Source organism: Bos grunniens, chromosome 5 (assembly GCF_055505025.1).
Source record: "Bos grunniens cultivar Pamir isolate PY7600 chromosome 5, Bosgru_T2T1.0, whole genome shotgun sequence".
In the NCBI taxonomy this organism is placed as follows: Eukaryota; Metazoa; Chordata; class Mammalia; order Artiodactyla; family Bovidae; genus Bos; species Bos grunniens.
Genome location: NC_141169.1, coordinates 36,739,615 through 36,762,595, shown reverse-complemented (window position 1 = coordinate 36,762,595; position 22,981 = coordinate 36,739,615). Strand labels below are relative to the sequence as shown.

General features: G+C 39.0%; 1 protein-coding gene across 16 annotated transcripts in view; it reads left to right on the top strand.

Annotated features, from left to right (window-relative positions):
- TMEM117 (transmembrane protein 117) overlaps positions 1-22,981 on the top strand; it is a 675,006-nt gene that overhangs the window by 584,666 nt on the left and 67,359 nt on the right. For 15 of the 16 annotated variants that reach the window (XM_086399818.1, XM_086399822.1, XM_086399820.1 and 12 more), the window contains 2 exons: positions 5,758-5,887; positions 18,976-20,736. In XM_086399818.1, the coding sequence (XP_086255944.1) occupies positions 5,758-5,887; positions 18,976-19,622 (777 nt within the window). In that variant the 3' untranslated portion in view covers positions 19,623-20,736. Of the gene's footprint in view, positions 1-5,757; positions 5,888-18,975; positions 20,737-22,981 lie in introns of those variants that run through there. The other variant, XM_086399828.1, reaches the window with a different exon arrangement.

Genomic DNA, 22,981 nt, shown 5'->3' with positions numbered 1-22,981 from the left:
TAATGTTCTGATATTCATGGACCTATATTCAGTTCTGAAATAGGAAGAATGGAGATTAACAAAGGGAAAGAAGCAAATCTGAAAAGTTGAATTTTGTAATCATTTAAATCCTTATAATCTAAATGCCTATAAAGAGGAGATATGCAGATTATTACACTGAAAAATGGTATTTTTAATCAGTATTTAGGAATCTATTGTCAATTCTATTCTAAATTGTTATGTATACTTTTGGCAAACTATTATATAAATTGTGTCTTAAATTTCTCAAAAACCAAGTGGCCAGCCTTTGCTCCTAAAATATGATTTTTGTTCTGAAACCATGGTTTCATTTTTGCAGGGTAAAGTATTCACTGTTATTACATTTTTATCCCCTAATACTTCTCTAAATAGAAATGGGGGCCCCTTCATTTGATTTGGGAAATAGAATGCTAGTTGGGGAATTCAAAACTGTGTGGGTTTCAAGCTTGAGTTCCTCTGCACAGTACCAAGTGCTTTCCCTGGACCCCAGGGCGTATACCTCAATGAGAAAATGTGAGGAAATGATGAATCCAGGATATCTTGAGACTGTATATTGAACACCATCCTGAAAGTCTGTCCGGATGTGATCCATGAATAATAGAGCCACACTTGGATGGAATCACATTTGGACACATCAGTCCCAAATTACTCATCATTTGGACATCAGTGTTCAAATGTGATTTTTATAGCTATAAGCAAAAGTAAACCCTTGTATGTAAGAAATCTGAGTAGATATATACCATGACATTTCTCATTTATTTTTATATGGGAAATATACCCAACTGAATAAAAATTAGCTGTTTCTCATAAATGAAGCAAGATACAAAGTTGGAAGTCTGTTCATTACCATAAACTGAGCATAACTAGAGTAGGGTGAGTGACACAATGTACTTAAAGCATTCTCACATCACTGAGCCACAAATGGGACAGACGGCTGAAGGCAATGTTGGATTTGAGAGGAGACTGTAGTAAGGGAGCTTTGAATTACTGAATACTGATAGCATTCCTTAAAGAATAGAGTAAATGAACATATTATAATAAAAAATCACAGGACCAACCTGTCTCTACCCCCAATCTAGGTAGCTGAATACATCTTGTTTTGTCATTTTCTTAATTCAACGTTTTCATCTGATGTTCAAAATATAATTTTTAAGATGTATGCAGAAGGAAAGAGCACCATGGCTTTCATAACATGTACATACAATCTGTGTGTGAAACTGCTATACATCCATAGTTTTGATGCCAAGAGAATCTCAGTACCTGCTAGTAGTCTCCTGTTGGTCAAATCTCCCTACTCAACAGTCTGATTGGAAATCAGCGACCTCTGGGACAGTTGATTAATGGAGAAGTTACAGTTGATCTTCTTGGTCAAATTAGGGTTGGACAAAATACGAGAAACTTCTGGGGTTGGGGTGGGGAAATCATTTAAAGCCACTCATGGAACTGACTTTTGGTGAGAGAAGAACATGCAATGACTGTTATCAGTGGTTCTCAATAAGAACAGGTATAGTGTGCATGCCCGCTCAGTTGCTCAGTTGTGTCTGACTCTTTGTGACCCCATGGCCTGTAGCCCACCAGGCTCCTCTGTCCATGGGATGATTCAGGCAAGAATACTGGAGTGGGTTGCCATTTTCTCCTCCAGGGGATCTTCTCAACCCAGGGATAGAACCCATGTCTCCTGTGTCTCCTGCATTAGCAGGTGGATTCTTTACCACTCTACCACCCAGGAAGCCCCCAGAACAGGTATAGCAGGTATAAATAATTCTAGTAATGAGTCAAAAGCAGTTAAGGGTCATCAGTTTTCATAGTCAGAGGCAGCATGGCCCAACAGAAAATATGTATTCTTTTGCCTGTGCTCTGCCATATGACGGCTACCTCAGTTTGTCACAATTTAACCTCTCTGAGGCAAATTTTTCTTTTCTGTAAAGTGAGTTAATAATAGCAAGATTTGGGGGTTATTTTGTATGTAAATATAAGCATGTAGCTTAGGATGATGCTAGAGCATTGCCAGTGCTTGAAAATGTATGATCCAAGTGTCCTTGGGTTTCTTTGGCCTGTAGTTTCAAATGTTGCTAGGTTACCAGCTCCTGCTCCATGGTAGCAACGCCTCCCCCATCACAGTGAAAGTCTGCCACAGTTATTCCTGGAGGTCACTACAGTGTGAGATACACATTGCACAAGAAATTACTTTGCTCCCGTTCTTCTGTCCTCCACTGAGGTCACTCACATGTCCCTTTGAGAGAAATGACCTTCCCTATGGTCCTGCTCCTGGTGCCCTCTGGGAGGACTCTGCTCTGGCCAAAGTCCCATCAGAGACTTCAGGAGGCCAGCAGTGTGCAGTGGATGAGGGCAGGAGAAGATGACCTTCGTCCTTTTCCACTTGGACCCTGAAGCAGCTTTGTGAGTGATTCTCCTGAAAACAGACCTGTCTGCTTCCTCTGCTTCACTCTCAGGAACACCCTGACCTTGGAATGATGCTGGGAAATCAGCCATGCTTGTTGACTATTTCTCTGTCCCTTCCCTCTGTCTCCAGCAATGTGCTAGTTGCTGTCCAGGCATTATCTCACCTTCCCAAGAAGCCTGTGGGATTTGGAGATGAAGGTGGAGATTGAGAATATCATTATTATTCCTCTTTTATCTCCTATATATATAAAAAAAAAAAAATACTTGAGGTATCACTACCCTCCGATGCCTCCATTAAGATGAGCCCAAAATGTATTGGAAGTGGTAGCAATGTTTATTATTACCATTCCATTCTAAGTCAAGGTCAGAATTTACACTGATTCAACAATGCATCTGCAGAAATATGCAGAGTAGGAATTGAATTAGGGGCTTCCCTGCTGAATCAGATGTTTAAGAATCTGCCTGCAGTGCAGGAGACCCAGGTTTGATCCCTAAATTTGGAAGATGTTCTGGAGAAGAGAATGGCAACCAACTCTAGAATTCTTGCCTGGAGAATCCCATGGAGAGAGGAGCCTGGCGGGCTGCAGTCCATGGGATTGCAAAGGAGTCAGGACAGGACTGAGGAACTAAACTACAAAAATAAGAGTAGCAGGGAGAGGGTGGAGGCAGGAAGTTAAAAGACTAAAGAAAACAGTTTTTAAAGCCCAAATCTGGTAATTTTATTTATTTATTGTTTGGCTGTGCTGGGCCTTCCTACTCTGTAGTTGTGGTGTGTGGGCTTCTCATTGCAGTGACTTCTCTTGCTGTGGAGCAGGACTGTGGGTGTACAGGCTTCAGGAGTTGTGGGTCCTGGGCTCTAAAGCATAGGCTCAATAGCTGTGGTGCACAGGCTTAGTTGCTCTGAGGCATGTGGGATCTTCCCAGACCAGGGATCGAACCCATGTCTCCTGTATTGGCAAGCAGATTCTTTACCACTGAGCTACCAGGGAAGCCCCTGGACATTATACAGGGGGAATCTAAGAGACTTTATGTATCATCTCTTTTATTAGTTCTTTGTTTTTAATATCTTAGATGGTGTAAGATACTACTCTCACATTTTCCCCCAAACTGTCTGCCTTCATCTCTTAAAAAAAAAAAAAGAATGCCGTCATCTAGGTAAAGAGGAAGACTTTCTCCTGTCTTATAGTCTTCATTTCCTGAATTCCTCTATCTCCAAGTACAGTTGGGATATAATTAAGGAACTATTTGGGGGGGGGGGGGAGCGGGGGGGGGGGGTGAGGATTTGATACCAGTATACAAGAAATCACTAGAGATTACTTTCAAACTAAAATCAATTTCATACCCAGTAGAAAGCTTTGATTTCATGAAATGAAGAGCTAAACAATAACAGTCCAAGAATATCTTTTCAAAAGAAAGTACACTAAGTACACTTGCCCAATTACTACCAAGAAGTATTCACTCCCTTTTCTTTTTTAATTGAAGTGTAATTGATTTACGATGTTGTGTCAGTTTAAGGTATACAGCAAAGTGATTCAGTGATTCTTTTCAGATTTTTTCCATTAACAAGGAATTATATATAGTTCCCTGTGCTATACATACAGTAGGTCCTTATTGTATGACTATTTTATATACAGTGTAGTGTGTATCTGTTAATCTTAAAATTCTTCCTTAAACCAAGAAGTAAGAAAGGGAATTGCTCTATTGATAATGCTTTATGTTTCTTATCCTGGATTAGTGAAAGATTCTCTGGTTATCATTGCCAAGCATAATTTTTTATGGCAGATGTCAGTTATATTTTAGCTAAGGACTAAATTCAATTTTAATTCTTTGCAAGTGTCTTCTGAGTAACATAGAGCAAGATGATATCAATGAAAAAAAGTGCACTTTATTAAAATGCAATAGTTCACAAGTATTATTCCAATCCATTTTCTACTAATATTTTAGATCAAAATATTCCAAATTCATCCAGCATCAGTGCTTTGGGTTTTCTGAATTTCCAAAATTACATGTCTATTTGCTGCTGATTTCTGAAAAACCAGGAAAGGCAAGACCAACAAGATACTGGCATACGTACCAGTAGTAAGGGATGATATTGCATCATTTTATTTTTATACTTATGTATTTCTTTCTTATAACTGGCTTAAAGTTATCCATAGATCAAAAATTAATAAACATTGAAAACTTTCCTGATTACCACCACTCACATATTCTTCTTTCCTTTAAGGTTTCTTCTCCCTTAATCAGAATTTTCTGCAAAGAGGGAAGTGGAATGGCTATGGAAACTCCTGAAATGTTCATGCACACTATTATCAGCACACCTCTGTTAGCTTCATACAGAGAAATCTCAGAAAAATTTAACTTTTTATGTCAAAATAGTGGATTAAAAATTTTAAGTAATATTTTGTTTATTATTTTTTCATCTCCAAGTTCTTTAGAAAATATTCACTAAATATAGAACTGTTTGTTAATTTAGGGATAATTTTATTACTGGAAATAAAAACATGGATTCAGCTTAAAGGTTTCTTCATTATTTAGTGTATTTCTTCTTCACATGCTAGTTATGAACTTTAATTTGGTGCTTCTATCCAAAAACCAAGAGTAGATGAGTCACCTAAAAATATCCTCATTTGCATCTTTTTCCCTTCCTTGTGAGAAGGAGGGTCATCCCACATGATTTTGCCTTGACAACAAGGAAATAGCTAATGACAGTTTTGGGATTAATTCACTGTGCATCTCTCAGGCTAGCATGTCAGGCCCTCCATCATTTGGTTCAAATTGATGCTAGATTGCAAGAGAACAGGACAGAAGATTTTGGCATTTTTCCATTCCATATAGTTGCTAGCACAGATGATTAATAAAACTCCCTTGATGTGAATTGAGGAACTTGGTTAAATGAATTAGATCCTCTTTGTCTTCTTACAGAAAATATGCTGGTATAAATTTCTTATTTTTAAAAAATAGTGGGACAAAAAATAACTAAATTACCCCATATTTATAAAATATGGATCACTTCCTTCCTATAAAAATTTAAGATCAGATCTCCATAATGAAAGAAAGAAAAATATATTAATGCACATCAATTCTGCATTGGTTTCTTATTATCACATTAAAGAGAAAATCTGAGGATATAAGTTATGACTTAATTTTGATTTTGATTGCATACTGCTACCTAATGTACATAAAACAACCATCACAGAACAAAACAGATACACCCAACAGCTGGCTGCATTTAAATGATTTTAAAATAAGTGCTTATAAAAAGTCAATTTTTGGTGTTTTGCTGCTTAGGAATGAAACAAATCACAGATATGTTGTCATGTTGGTTTTCTCTGACAGGACTGGGAATTTCCACATTTCATGGGAGACGTTGATGTAAATCTTCCTGGTTTGCATACTCCTCATATGCAGTTCAAGATTCCTTTCTTCCAGAAGATCTTCAAGGAGGAATATCATATTCACATAACAGGTAAAATTTCGAACATGATTTGATTGTCTCCTGGTTAGAGTCATGCTGGCTGCTTTAAAAATGAAAATGGTAACAGTTTAGAAGCATCTGGCAATATAGTTTAGTTTTACTCACTTAGCAGTGCAAGGTGGTTCCGGATCAGTGGGGGGCTCTGGACCATCAGTCTGGACTTAAGTTCCTGGTGCTTTAACAATTTCAGCTTCAGCATCCAGAGGGCAAATGGGAATAAAGAGAATGGGGGAAATGACTGAGAGAATTTGTCTGTTTCTTAGCCACCTGGCCTGGAAATAGAACATGTCACCTCCACTCACATTCCATGAGGAGTACCTAGTGAGATAGCCCCACACAGAGTCAAGGAGAACAGAGAGACATGCTCTGCCATTGAGTAGCCATGTGGTATCAGGTCTTGTATTCTAGCCTAGGAATATCACTAGCTGTCTCTGCCACACTCCATAGGCCACTCTGCCTAGGTTTTGCTCATTAGGTGGGTTTCTTTTTCACAACATACAGCTCAGTGTATTTTTTTAACATGAATACTCTTTGTGCTTTCTTCTTCATTTGCTGCTGAGATTAAAACAATGGTATCCTACAGCTCCAGTCAGACCACGTGCCTTTAGGGAGTTCAGGCCACTTCTCATCTGATTGAGTGAAACTTAAACTGCTGTGGCAAGGTTCCATGTTTGCCTCAAGTCATTCTCTTGTGGATGCTTAGATTATTCCATTTTCAAATGTGTCCTGCTCTTGAAATGGCTTGAATATGATTTATTATAATATTCTTTCATGACATCTCAGTCATTCTCATCTAAACAAGTCTTCTTGGAGTTATGTTTTATAATTCTTTTTTTTTTATCAAGAATCAGTAAGCTACATAATCAAATAAAGAATGGCATTAGTTCTCAAGCTGTTCAAATGCGGGTAGTGAACGTGTGTGTTTTAAGGACAATGGCCTAGGATCCTACACCTGCTATAATAAAAACTGCCAAAGAAATCTGTGCTTACACAACCGTCTGTGCTGCTGAATAAAAATAGCCTGAGCGCAGAGAACGTGAACATCTGAGTGCTGCAAAAAAACCTTTGCTTCCCAACTTGAAGGCTGTTTTTTGCTTTGAGCATGAGGCGACCTTCCTAAATTGGAGAATGAGCTCATGAATAGGGAAGATACAGCAGGTTTCTTTTCCTATTCAAAATGAATGAGGCCCATCTATTAAATTTGCTGGGTAAATCAATCAATTTGAGTTCAGGTCACATAGTGTGGTTTCAGAGTCCCCACTTAATCTCTGCAGCACACTGCCCTCTCAGACTTCTAAAACAGCTATCACACACGTGGTATCATCATATCCCTTTGGGTGGGCTTTTGCCAGAACCATCTGTTCTTACTATCAGCTCTTGTCTCAGACCATCATGGCACTAATATTGTCTCTGACTATCAGAAGGCTTTTCAAAAATATCCTATTTGAGTGCAGAACATCAAGTTTAAAAAAAGGAGAGGAGAGGTGGGGAGGGAGGCTCAGAGAGTCCATTGGCCGGAAAGGAAAATAAAACTGTTAAAAATATTTAATTCAGGGCTCTTATATGTAGCTTTGTCATATATGCTGTCATTTATAGACAGGGGTAGGGGCAGGTTTTGTGGTGCCCAAAGCTTACATAATTCAGCATGTTTTACTTAAGAACGCATGTGTGTGTGCCAAGTCACTTCAGTTGGGTCTGACTCTTTGTGACCCTATGGACTGTAGCTCACCAGGCTCCTCTGTCCATGGAATTCTCCAGGCTGGAATAGTGGAGTGAGTTGCCTTGTCCTCCTCCAGGGGATCTTCTCAACCCAGGGAAACTGAAGAAAATCAGAACGTTCCCCCATTTTGTTTTGTCTTTGTTGTTCTCTTTGTTCTGTGAATTGACTGAAGAGGTTGCTGAAGCCATTCTGCAGTACCACCCATCTGCCCTGAAAGGCCTTTGACTTTACTTGATATTGTAAAATAGTTGTTTCTGGGCAAACCCAGGTAAAATCTCTAAAACATAGTGCACTGTGTTGTATTTTAACATGCTCAATAGTTAGTAGCCCACAAACTTCCAAGAGAATCACAAATGCTAGCTTGATAGTTTCCTCCAAGTTCTGCTTCTTTTTGTAGGTAGACCTTAATGCTTTCCTGGTCAGTAAATATAGAATCACCCCTGGGATCATTAAGCATGAAACACGCTCTGTCAATAGTTCTGAAACTTTAGTTTGTATGGGAATCACCTGGAGAGCTTGTGTAAATGATCCATCAGCCACACACCCAGAGTCAGATGCCTCAGGTATGAGGTGGAGCCCAGAATCCGCCATTCTCTGGAGCACCACCAGTGATGCCTATGCAGGTAGCCAGAGGATCATACTTTGAAAAATACAGCTACTGAGAAACATTTCCTGTAATCAGAGTTCCTCTCATCTCAGCATTCATGTACTTTCTATAAGCCTTATCAAACAAAACCCAAGGGGCAGAATACACATTCAATAGAAATGGGGTAGGGACATCCTTGGTGGTCCAGTGGTTAAGAATCTGCCTTGCAATGCAGAGGATCTGGGTTTGATCCCTGGTGGGAGAACTAGGATCCCACATGGAGTGCAACTCAGCCCATGTGCCACAACTACTGAGCCTATGAGCTCCATATCCCATGTACCACAACTAGAGACTCTGTGAGGGGCCAACGAAAGATCCTGCCAGACACAACGAAGATCCTGCATGCCCCAACTAAGCCCTGATGCAGCCAAATAAATAAATAAAATTTTTAAATGGGGTAGTCAGTAAGAAAGGCATATCTGAGAGGAGTTAGAAAGTTCAGAGCTGGGGCCAGATCAGAGGAGGTCCCAAAGCAGAGCATGACTGGAGAAAGGTCCAGAAGAAGCTGGAGACAGGGCTAGAAAAGGATCCTACAGACTGTCAGACAGCTCTGTCTAATGCTTTCTCTGTGTTTGTTCTGCACCAGAAGAGCCTAGACAGGGATGGCTGGGATTCTTCCAGGGTCAAGGATGGCTTGATGGTCTCAATTATCATTTCTCTGTGATCTGGAAAAGATGTTCTGTGCATGCTGAGGCAATGGAATGTAAAGATTTGGTGTGTAGATTCCAGCCCTGCTACTAACTGGTGGCAGGGCCCTTGTCAAGCTCTTTAACCTCTTAGAGGTTCAGTATTTTCATCTGTTAAATGGGGACAGTGATGATACTTATCCCATAGGATTGCAGTGAGGGTGAAATTAATTAATATGTACAAGGTACTTAAAGCATTGCCTGCCGTGAAGCAAGCACTCAGTAAGTTCTCACTGTTTTTACCTAAAGCTTTTCCTTTTATCCATTCAGAATCTGCTTTCCCTATAATTCAAAAAATACTAAGTAGCCTGAGAGAGAGCTCTCTGATTATTTATCAACTATTCTGAGTTCTTTCCTGTTACGTAAATAGCAGTTATGTTCTGAGTCCTCGAGAAAGACAAAGCTAGAAGTGAAAAAAAAAAAAAAAAAATCTCTCTCCCAATGAAATGCTCTATATGTAGAGGGTTATCTGACACTAATGAGTTCCCACTGACATTTTAAAAGCCTTTAGGATTTGAGTATTTTTTAATCCTGATTCCTAGCTAGTTTTATTTATGCATGTCAGAAATAACTTGAATTGTTGCATCTGTTTAGCTCATCTGGATCCCCCCGACAGATGGTTTGCTGCAGTATGTATGAGCTTTCATTTTATAAGCTGAGCTACAGCTTATAAAAATAAATCATCTCTTTTCCAAGAGTGTGTTAAAATATTTTTTTCTGGGAATTTTGACTTCAGTAATAAAGGGGATAAATGGTTAGTGATTTGGTCACACTGGTGCTTTTAGCTCAAGTCCACTGTTCATTCTCCTAAAAGTAAATGCTAAATACAACCGTATAATTATCTCTTTCGCCATCTTCCCTTTTACCTATAAGATGAGTGCAAAGATGGATTCAAAATATGATGTACTAAGTCTCTGGAGGCCAGAGAGGAATGGCCTCTCAATTCAGACTCTGAAGCTCCCCAAGTCCTATTAATGCGGATCCCGTTGGAAGCTCTGCCATCTGTCATCCCAGTCAGACAAAAGAAGTGTCCCATTGGTGGCCATCATCTGAGTAAATTAGGAGAGGGTTGGGGGAAAGGCCAGAAGGAGGGCCTGTGCATCTGTGAGGAGAGAATTCACACTACTGGCATGACGATGCCCATGGGAACCTTTCGGCAAAAATGGAAAATGTAGCAGTGAACAAGCCTCCCTAGGTCGGTGTTCTATTTCAGTTTCCTGAGCAGAGCGAGGGCACAGGTGCTTCACAATGGCGAAACTGTGGAAAAGAATGCATGAAAATAATGTCCTTCGTTTTATTTCCATAGGTGCATGATTTTTGGCAAATGCGTTCCCAAGGATTGTTTTTTAAGGAGCTCTCCTGTGTCAATCAGATCATGGAAAGTGCTGGCAAGGGCAGGCCAGTGGTGCATCCAGCAGAATATTCTGTCTGGCAAAATTAGCAAGGGACTTGTTATAGGGAAATGCAATGCATCTTCTTCACCATGACAGTCCCCAATGATCATGAATTTATCCAAAGCATACAAGGATCTCTTGCTATTCTCTTAGTTATGAATTTTTCTGAACCTTTCCTGCAGCAATTTCCATTTCCAACACATTTGTGAAGCTCTAGCATTAACTGTTTACTTCTACCTAAAGCAGCAATTCCTTTTATTTGTCCCAAACTCATCTTCTTCAAGGCCATGGTTGCTCTGCCCATAGCCTGTCAGCCCTTGCTGCCCCTAAGCTGGTCTGTTCTGTCCAGAATGAGGTGTCCTGGGTTTATTTATGCATAGATGAGGGTTTTTATAGTAAAACTCAAATGCTTTTCAGATATTTCTCTTTATAGCCAGAAGAAAGACTTGAAATATATCACTAGTCATATTCTTTGAGACATAAATAGTTTGTTTTTCCCAATTTTCCAGACTTTATCTGATTTTAGCAGTATCTTAGAATTCACCAGATCATTGTGACAACAGCATTTGATTTGAAAGTCTAGAACTTCATTCCTTGAAATTTTTCTGGACATAGTATTTCAGACTTTACTTATTGATTAATGGACACTTTCTGATTTAACATGTGTCTAAAACTAAACGAGGATCTAGGGAATACAGAAATGAGCATAGCACAGTTCCCAGTCTCAAGAAAGAGTGTGATGGTAATTGAACTCAGTACAACTTCACATCCTTTTCTTGTGCTTTTCATCATCACAAGTTTCTACCTCTATTCATCATATTGGATTATGTCCTAAAGGAGTAGTCTCCTACTTAAGAAAGTAACAATGACAAGAGAGGCATTTTGAGAAGCTATATTCATTTGCTTTTAAGTCTTGAGATAATTTACTAACTCAGTTCTTATTAGTTCATAAACTTTTTAGTAAGTATCTTCAATTGGCTCAACCGTCTCCTCATGACCCAAGCATTTAATGTGGTTTCTGGATATTCTTAAATTACTTGGTTGCAAGGGGGGTGTGGGGGTGGGTGGGGCCAGTGCTTAAAGAGCCACTAACTCAGAGTGCCCTGTTTACACTGATCAGGTCTGGAATGAGAGGATATTGAACGTGGCCAGGAAACTATTACAGCACACTGTTATTTATTTAATTATACAAACTTCATCTTCTTCAAGGTCAGGGTTTCCTGTGATCACATAATGGATGCTGGTGACTTTGTAGAGCATGACCACTGGGCATAGAGTCCGCCCAAATGGTGACCCCACTTGCTATAGAGGTGCTAACAGCACAGCTCAACCTCAACACTAACTGGCAACCCTACTGAGTAAAAGATTTTTTTTAAATATTATAATTGCATATTTGAATTATGAAAGGTTCATTATAGGTGGAAATATCAGCACATATAGTATTTTTCCTTAGTTGAAAGAAATAACACTTTTCCCCAAACTCTTGTCATTTCCTATGCTAAAATGCGGCTGATATTTAATGAAGAATTCTTTTAAAATCAACTAGCCCAGGATTCTCTAAGCTCCCACAAAGTAAGATGATAAAATTACCATCATAATATCATTTTTGCCAATCAGTAAGATTCATTACAAGCACACAACACAGGAAAGAGGCAATCCCACAACACCATGCAGGGATTTCTCATTAAAGGAGACAGTGAGGTATTTCGAGAAGGAGATAAATAGAAATAATGTATGGGTTCTTACCCTTCCTCCTTGCTGATTTACATTATGCTGTGTAGTTGAAACAACAGGGGGAAATGCAAAAACTCTCATACAATTAATGCCAAAATACCAAACCTCTTGTTATGGTCGGTTGACTGTACATTCACAACAACACACATGAAAAAATGGCAATAGAAGCACTGTTAGTCTTCTTCTTTTTCTGTGTCTTACACCTTTTCATGTTAGTCATTTCAGAGACTCAAATTATTTTTTATAGTAAACAGCATTTCTGAGAATATACAATCCTTTTTTTTAAGGAAAGCTTTCTCCATCTGAAAAATGTATATTGCATCTTTTTTGCTCTAATGGTGAGATTTCCACTCCATCATAAAACATTAAGGTTTAGGCGGTGTTTATTTCATAGACTCATCAAGGAGACTTTTAGGACTAGGAAGAAATCTTAAGGGTTATATAACTCAACTCCTTCACTTCATAGACAAGTACACTAAGTTGAGTTGTCCCACTTAATTTTGCTTTCTAGTTTGCTGCATCTCATTAAAGTAATTTTTTAAAGAGGAGAGAGTATTATGAAGGTAACAAAACAGTGTGTCGGAAAATGGAAAAAAGGACTCTAGAGAAAGATGGACATCCTTCCTCTGTACCGATGGATAAATGGAGCAGGAGTTATGTCAGGTGGGCAGGATGCAAAAAGTAAGAAGAGCCGTTTCTTCTCTATTTTCAGCAGTTGCATTTTCAACTGAGCAACTACAGCAGTGGGGGAAGGGCGAGGCTGCCTTCACAGAAGCAGAAAAGGAAATAAATCAATAGGAATCCTGCCTCATCTAATGCTCTCCCCTCCACACTTCCCCACCCCCACGTGGTCTCTCGGCTGTGGAAATGGAGTGGGGGTATGGGGAGAATCTGTACCCTGTTATTTAGCTTCACATTTTGTGTGCGTTTCTCTGGACTAATACTACTGCAAGCTGTAGGCAAATTATCAATTGCTAGGGATTTTTAACATGTTAAATATGCTGATTCACAATGCATTTTCACATTTAGATTCACACTGGGGCCTCTTGGGTAATTAGTTCAGTGAAAGTAAAAGTGTTAGTCACTTAATCCTGTCTGACTGTAGCCCGCCAGGCCCCTCTGTCCATTGAATTCTCCAGGCAAGAATACTGTAGTGGGTTGCCATTTCCTCCTCCAGGGGATCTTCCTACCCATGGATTGAACCCATGCCTTCCACATTGCAGGTAGATTCTTTACCACCTGAGACAGCATGGAGCCCAATTGGTCCAGTGATATCTACCTATTAATGTCACTGCTCAGTAATTCATTCTGTTTTATCCAAACTGAAACATTGAGAATATATCTTTGTTAGAAACCATTAACATGCTCTTCTCTCTATTTAGATTGTATATTAACTGGATTGAAGAAGCAGAAAGAAGAAATTGTAGAAATAATACTACCCTACATTTTGGGCAAACAGTATATTTCAGAGAACTCTCAAACACCCCTTCTCATGGTGCTTGCATGCATGCTAAGTCGCTTCAGTTGTGTCCAACCCTGTGTGACCCAATGGACTGTAGCCTACCAGGCTCCTCTGTCCATGGGCTTCTCCAGGCAAAAATACTGGAGTGGGTTTCCATGCCCTCCTCCAGGGGATCTTCCTGATCCAGGGTTTGAACTGGCGTCTCTTACATCTCTTGAATTGGTAGGCAGGTTCATTACCATTAGCATCACCTCGCAGGTCCACAACTTTTCATTATATCCTGTGAAATGAAAATATCTCCTGCCATATTAATAAACAAGAAATGTCACAATCATCACCGATATCTGGCCTCCAAATGTGAATGAGGACTCCCAAAACTGAGATCCAGCAGATGCTGCCACCCCCACAGAGATTGCTTAGGGGCTGGGGGAATGCAAGAAGCAAGGTGAACAAGGAAACAAGATTGGCCCCAGACAGCTGAAGTGCATATGAAAGGAGTGAACGCAGTGAGCCCAGAGGCTTATATCTTCCTGTACATACAATGCTAAATTCCTTAACTTGACACATGATCTTTGAGGTTCAAACTGCCTGCTCCCTTTATTGCAAACTTCCTGACTTCCCCTCCTGCCTCCTTTGAGCAGTTTTCTCAGAACTACTTCCCAGATTTGGAGTCTTAAACCTTCCCTCCAAATAAAACAGCTCTCTACTTTCAGGTTGTGACTGTGTTTTTTAGTTGACAATCATGATGATCCTTTGAGGTGGTTTGATGAGTGTCTGAGTAACCTGTATGCAGGTCAAGAAGTAAAAGTTAAAACCGGACATGGAACAAGAGACGGGTTCAAAATTGGGAAAGGAGTATGTCAAGGCTGTATACTATACCCTGCTTATTTAACTTCTATGCAGAGTACATCATGCGAAATGCTGGGCTAGATGAAGCTTGTAATCAAGATTTCCAGGAGAAATATCAATAACCTCAGATATGCAGATAACACCACCCTAATGGCAGAAATGGAGAAGGCAATGGCACCCCACTCCAGTACTCTTGCCTGGAAAATCCCATGGATGGAGGAGCCTGGTAGGCTGCAGTCCATGGAGTCGCTAAGAGTCGGATATGACTGAATAACTTCACTTTCACTTTTCACTTTCATGCAGTGGAGAAGGAAATGGCAACCCACTCCAGTGTTCTTGCCTGGAGAATCCCAGGGATGGGGGAGCCTGGTGCACTGCCGTCTATGGGGTCGCACAGAGTCGGACACGACTGAAGTGACTTAGCAGCAGCAGCAATGGCAGAAAGTGAAGAGGAACTAAAGAGCCTCTTGATGAAGGTGAAAGAAGAGAGTGAGAAAGCTGGCTTAAAACTCAGCATTCAAAAAACTAAGATCATGGTATCCAGTCCCATCACTTCATGGCAAATAGATGGGGAAACAATGGCAACAGTGAGAGATTTTATTTTCTTGGGCTCCAAAATCACTGCAGATGGTGACTGCAGCCATGAAATTAAAAGACACTTGCTCCTTGGAAGAAAAGCTATGACCAACCTAGACAGCATTTTAAAAAGCAGAGACATCACTTTGCCAACAAAGGTCCAGATAATTGAAGCTATGGTTTTTCCAGTAGTCATGTCCATAAAGAAGGCTGAGCACCGAAGAATTGATGCTTTTGAACTATGGTACTGGAGAAGACTCTTGAGAGTCCCTTGGACAGTAAAGAGATCCAACCAGTCAATCCTAAAGGAAATCCACCTTGAATATTCATTGGAAGACTGATGTTGAAGCTGAAGCTCCAGTATTTTTGCCACCTGATGTGAAGAGTTGATTCATTGGAAAATACCCTGATGCTGGAAAGATTGAGGGCAGGAGGAGAAGGGGATGACAGAGGAGGGGTTGGGTGGCATCACTGACTCAATGGACATGAATTTGAGCAAACTTAGGGAAATAGTGAAGGACAGGGAAGCCTGGCATGCCACAGTACATGGGGTCACAAAGAGCTGGACATAACTGAGTAACTGAACAACAACACTGATGGTATTCTGCATTTCACAGCACAAAAAATTGAATTTACATGGTTAACAAATAGAAGGGCTTGGGGGAAGAGGACAGAATCATAGAACTGGAAGGCATCTATTTCTGTTAACTCAATTTGAAACTAAAATCGTTGAGATCTGGAGAGGTTAAACACATTACCCAAATTGTACTGAGTATTTGATCTCCATCTGCTGATGTCCAGGCTGCAGTTTTTGTCACTATGATTCCCCTCTCACAAATCAGTAAAGATGTGTTAGAGCAGAGTAATGGTATCCATGTCAGGCAACACATTTTTAACTGGTGTCTCCTTCCTCTTGTCTTTTTTTTTTTTCTCTCTCTCTCTCTTTTTTTTTTTTTTTCTCTTGTCTTAATATATGGACACCAGGTCACTTGAGAAGTGACATAACATGATTTTTTAATGTGAATGTTTAGTGGTCAGGCTGACCCAGCACCATTCAACTTGGGTAGAGAAAATAATTTGAAAGTATGAAAAAAAGCTCTTTCTATCTGCAGGGTTCCTTCAGTTTGATCACTGTAAATTCACTACCACTTTTTTCCCCTGATTTTATTTATTTTTTCCTTTTACTGTTATTCACTGAGCATCTTCTAGCCACCAGAAAAGCACCCTTCTCTATGCTCCATGAGCATTCCTCCTTTTCCTTTCTGATTCTGTGGTGCTGCTTATGTTCAATTTCTGACATCATTACCCTAGAAACAGAAACCCCATATGGGAGACTGCTCTGTTCATGAGTTGATAAATGTGATCTAAACAGGGTTTTTCCAAGGAGACTTTGTGAGCTCAGATGGTAAAGAATTTACCTGCAGTGTAGGAGACCTGGGTTTGCTCCCTTGGTCAGGAAGATCCCCCAAGAAGGGAATACCTCCTCCAGTATTCTTGCCAGGAGAATTCCATGGACAGAGGAGCCTGTTGAGCTACAATCCAAAGGGTTGGAAAGATTCAGGCATGACTGAGAAATTAGTACTTTCACTTTTTTCACTTTGTGAGTCAAAAAGTTGATGGTCAGTCCTATAAGTTCAAGGACCTCTTCCCCTCCCCATAGCTTCATAACCCATGTCGTTTACAAAAGGAGAATAAGTATGGATCTCCTACAACAGAGAAGGACCCCAAACCCCTCTCCTAACTGCTTCAATCACGAAAGCTACAAACTTAGTGCCTCTATGATACTGAATGAGAATCCCTGAACTTTTCATATCACCTGTCTCTCATTCTGCTGTGCCTTCTTTTCCTACGATAGTCTCCATTCTTTCCCTTCTCTCTGCCCCTTCTCTTCCACATTAGCTGATCTTTTTCTGTACATTATTCTATCTGCAGCATAATAAAAACATATACTAAAAGAAATATAACATTTTCCAAACTGTTCCCTGTCCTCCTTTTCTTTCTTGACCACATGAATTGCTACTTCCTTCAAAATCCTTTCTGCAGAATTAGCACTCAGTTTTTAGTCCATTTTCTCAATGTCTTCAGCTTTATGGTTTGTATCACTCCTTCGGCACCTCTTAGATGTGGCCTCTTGTTATTATTATTTATCTGTTGATGTCTCTGTTCTGTTTTTCCCGTAAGATGGTAAGTTCCTTCCTTGAAGGCAGTGATATATGCCCTCAGGATCTACTTAGGTATCCTCCACAGAGTCTATTATGAATACAATAAATATCTGGCAATGATGCCTGCCTTTGAATTTGGTGGAATTTCTCTGGCTTGAGCTTTCTTGATTTATTTTAGGGTTGATTCTGTTTTCATTTTGAAGATACAAGAGGGCAGGACTGGCTTGAACTTAACAGTACGAGGTGTTATAAGCATCTTTTCATATCTGGAGATGTTTCCAGCGTCCCCACTTTAATTTATAGTTTGGGTGTGCCAAACTAATCATTCAGGCAAGAATTTTCATTACAAATATTATAAACCCTGTATAGTTGAATGATTTTAGGACAGGCAGTTATAATTTCCCTTCCTGTGGTTTAAATAAATTCTCTTCATAGAGAAGTTGTACCTTTCCATGCAAATGAAGACATTATCATGACTTAGGCAAGGCTTTGATGATAATATTAGTGACAATTACTGAGTTCTATTTATATAGCAAACATTGTGCTTAGTATATAATAATCTCATGAAATGTTAACCGCTTTAATAAGTACTGTTATTTTATGCTTGTAAAGAAATTGGAGTTTGGAGAATTTAAGGAACTAACTCAAGTTAATGTAGCTAGTAGGTTTTGGAATCCAGACAAGGATTTGGGAAAGCCCTCATATTTGCACATTATAGGAGCTTGAAAATGTGTAATGATGATAAAATATTTTCCTAACCTCCTTTCCTTACCCAAGGTCATATTTAAGCTATGTGTTCTATTGAAGTATGTATTACAAAATACGTGTTTACCAGTTTTAGTTTAAGACATTTTCCCAAGATCCTAGCTGTCATGTGAGGCAGTAACTTAATAATGTTCAATATCATTATTTTTAAATACAAAATAATTTTGACATTATATATAATAACTAAAGCTTTTAGAATCTGTAAATATATCACATTATTTGCTATAGCAAAACTATGAAGTGTTACTAAGCTAACACTTCATACTGTAAAATTTGTAACGAATTATAATAAAAATTATAATGGAATATAGTATCCCTTCAAAGTTTTTCCACATTATTTCCATTTAAAGATGCAAAGATTTCACTAGATAATATGTCTCTAAATAATATCTTATTTATATAGGACTTTTAAATCCTACAAAGAAGTCATAGTGATTATAGTCTCTCCAAATCATATCTTCTAAAGCTTTGGTTATATTTATATGTCTGATGAATGGATTCTGTTCAATGAGAATTTGATGTTTTTAAAGTCTTGAAATGAATGCTCAAGGATTATTGATCTGAACCACATCGACTAATAGTTTAATCGACAGGTCACCAACAAACAGCAATGTGAATTCAATTGATGCACTGTTGTGCTTACGTTGCAAGACGATTTATTTCTTTCCCAGACATAATTATAAAACCATAAGAGATATTCAGTCATATGTTGGACTTTTCTAAGAATTTTATTAGAACTTGTTTTTAAACCTTAATTGAAATGTTCTGGAGAATAACCTACATGAAACCCAATTAGAGTATAGTGGTGGTGCCTTAAAAGCCAGGAGACTTTGTCTAGTTAGTATAAATACCATAAATTACTGGCTCTGGGATCAAGAGTTACATTTTCACATGCTTAACATCCATTTAGTAAATTCCTTTGCCAACTGACTTAATGGCAGTATAGTACCCTCAAAAAATTGTTAACAGGTCTAAAACATTAACAGTTCATGCTATAATACCATTATCTCCATTTTATAGGAGAAAACCCCTATTGCAGTTTTATCAGTCTTTGACTAATACACAGTATTTCTTTTTTAATGCAGGTAAATGGTTTAACTATGGAATTATCTTTCTCGTCTTGATTTTGGATCTTAATATGTGGAAGAATCAGATATTTTATAAGCCTCATGAATATGGACAGTATATTGGCCCAGGACAGAAGATATATACAGTCAAAGACTCAGAGAGTCTAAAGGATTTGAACAGAACCAAGCTATCCTGGGAATGGCGGTCCAACCACACCAACCCTCGGACTAATAAAACCTATGTTGAGGGAGACATGTTCCTCCACAGCAGGTTCATAGGGGCAAGCCTTGATGTCAAGTGTCTGGCTTTTGTTCCAAGTTTAATAGCTTTTGTGTGGTTTGGATTCTTCATTTGGTTCTTTGGACGGTTTTTGAAAAATGAGCAAGGCATGGAGAATCAAGACAAAACTTACACTCGCATGAGAAGAAAATCCCCCTCGGAACACAGCAAAGACATGGGAATCACAAGAGAAAACACCCAGGCCTCGGTGGAAGACCCACTGAATGACCCCGCCTTGGTGTGCATCAGGTCTGACTTCAATGAGATCGTCTACAAGTCTTCCCACCTAACATCGGAGAACTTGAGCTCGCACTTGAATGAATCAACCAGCACCACTGAGGGTGACGGAGATCCAACGACTTCTAAAAGTACACCGACGAACTAGATCCACTTTTGGGGAAAGCACAAAGAGCAACCTTGAGTGTAACTTTCAGAAGTTAGTCTTTCCTTTCGTAAATGTGAGGTTTACATAGCGTTAGGTAAAGAAATACAAATGATGCCACAACGGTGCTCAACATGCTTTTTCTAGGACTCATTGTTTTCTATTTGTATTATTAAGATACCTGTGCCTACAGTATATCTAACAGTTCTCTAGAGATTGCTTTTCACAGTTGCACAAGCTATTTACTGACTTTACAGCCTACTAGATTAGCTGGTTACCCGCGTATCCAATGTTCAACCATAGTGGTGCCTTGAGACATTAAACTTTTTAACTGTACCAGAAATGAAGCGTGGAACAGTTCTCTAACCTACTTCACATGGGTTTTTTTTTTTTTTTTTTTTTTTTGTATACAGTTATTTTGATCTCCACTTGATGTCTGAGCAGGAAACAGATATAGCCAAGATGTGGTTCAGAAAGTATGTCTCGCTTTCTTATTCAGCAATGGAGTTGGTGACTTTGACAGCTGGACTGCAGAGAAGCATAGTGATTACCTTTGAATTTTTATTGGCTTCCTGCCAAATACAAATACAGATGCAGAATTCAGTAATAGGAGAACACTAATCCAGCATGGGTCACTACTTGTGAAATGTGACTTTCTCCAACCAGTAATTGCAATTAGATGATAATACGTAATTATGTTTTCCTAATTACAGATAAATTGCTACCTGATTAAAAATCCTGCCCTTCACCTTTGGGACCAAAGGTTGAGAGGCACAGTTAGGTAAACTCTGAAGTGTATTGGCATTTACACAAAGCCCTAGAAAACCAAGGAACTGAAGTTTTAATCATGTGAGGGTTGTGCAGGCTACCATCTACAATATTTGTACATCTTTCTGTAAATATGGCTCTGGACAGTGAAAATTGAAAAACATATGCCAACCCTGAGCAAGGGAACACCTCTAAAAATCATGCCATGGAACTTTGTGAGGTAGAAAAGAAGATGCACATGAAAAAGTCTGTTTATTGGCTTGTTTTGTGTGTGTGTGTTTGTGTTGTTTTCCTTTTTTTTTAAGAACTAAACATTGCACATTAATAAATCAGAATTATACATCAATAATTATGTGATCTAGTTTTTTGTTTATAATAGAAGGATCAATTGTATCTTAATTTAACAACAGCACCCCCCCCCCCTCCTTTTTTTTTAACTCAAAGCCAGGCAAGCTAAGAAATGGGACAATCCCAACTTGGTTTTAATTTTGTTCCATAAATTGTGGTTACATGTTTCTTGAGGGGATTGAGGAAGATTCACTTTTAAGGCAGAATTATTTTCTTGTCACATACCAACATAGCTCTATTTTGTCTTTATGATTTTTTAAAACCTCTCTTGTTTTGATCTATCTGCTTTTAAGCTTGCTGCATGTTGAAATTAGCATGCATAAGAGAACTATGCATTTATCTGTCACTTGAGAGTCAGCTTTAATAAACATCTTTCTACCATTGTTTGCTCAGCAATTGGAACCATGCCCCTGCTGTTTCTTTTACCTTTAATAGCATGCATGGGGTACTTAGGAACATAAATATCTCTGACACTAAAATTGCAGAGATCAAGCTCACCATGGTAACCCATTGCCCCTTCTGTGCAAAGGAACTTCCCACATTATCCCTGATATGTGGGGACATTGGCCATTACCAAATCTCCATAGCATGGGGCATTCAACTTTTGGCTCTGGGACAAGTAGATAATGCCACTTAAGACTATATTTTTATTTTTTTCTGAAAGTCATTGTCTTGTAGAATGAAGAAGGAATTGATTTAGAAAGTGGGTGTTATTATCTGTATGTAGTCCTTATTAAAATATTGAGGATCTTTACATGGCTCTTACAGAAGAAGGACTTCATGAAGGAATCTCGTCAGCAGAGATAAGATAAGAGATAAAGCAATCCATCAGCCTTGGAGCACTATGCTCAGGTGATGTAGGGGGTTTCCTGGGGAAACTGGATATCAGCTGATACGAAAATATGTCTTTAAAGTTTCCATGAATTTTAGTATCAAATGGAATAATTTCCAAGGATGCCATTTTGATGGTCAAACAAGATTCAAGCCTTCAAAGGCTTCCAGTATTCAGTTGTATCGACCACTCTTGACCTTTTCACCGGCACATGGGTCTCCCTCCTTCTGCTACCTCTTTTGTTGTATTGTACATTCCATTTGCACCTATCCCAACTAAAGATCAGGAAATGAAATAAAATCAAAGTCAAAATCGCACCCAGTCATGCTTAGTCTCAGATCTGGACTTCTATGTCACTGGGTTATGACTCCACAGAGCTTTATGAATACCAAAACTTTTGGACTATCAAGGACACTTAAAAAATGTGTAGTAAATTCAGGAAATGGAGAGTTAAAAGACGAGGATTAAAAATTACTAACCAAAATTCTAAAGAAAGCATAACAAATGTGATGACTTAATTGCTGTGATGCTTAAGGACTATAAACAATTATATTTCTACTGTTCAGTAATTATAGTATTTCCTTCTGTGCAGTGTAGAAATTGTACTAATTTGACATGATTTTAGTATCCTATATCATAGAGTACTTCATTAGCAGTTTAAATGGAAAATTAAATAAACACTTGAATTTATGCCTTATAATCTATTCCTGGACATAAATCTTATCATCACATACCCATTTAAATCATATAACCACAGTCATTTATCTCATCTCCCCATGGTGGCTCCTTATTGTGTTCACTTATCTTCTTGCACATCTAAGATCATCAGTGAATCCTATTAGAAATGTTAAGAATTATTTCTCCTTCATTTATTCTGAGTCCTCAGACACAAAATCCCCTGTCACCTTTATAGCATCAGATTTCACATGTAGTGTCCAGTAGCACTACCTGCTGACAAGACAACAGAAAGTTGTTTAACACAGACACTCATATCTGAAAGTAAGAGTCGATAGCACTGTCATATCTCATGACTGCGCTCTATGAGCAATTCTGTTATACTCTTTGGCTGTCTTATGAGTCCCATGCATTCACGCTAAGTCTCTTCAGTCATGTCTGACTCTTTGCAACCCTATTGACTATAGCCCATCAGGCTCCTCTGTCCATGTGGATTCTCCAGGCAAGAACACTGGAGTGGGTTTCCTTGCCCTCCTCTAGGGGATCTTGCCAATCCAAGAACTGAACCCACATCTCCTGTGTATCCTGCTTTGCAAGCGAGTTCTTTACTGTTGAGCGACTGGGGAAGATAGTTTATGATGCCAACTGTATTACCTGACACTCAGCCAAAATCTCAGCACCCTACCATTTCTTACCACTTACTTGTCCTCACTGCAAACTGACACTTCACTCTTGGGTT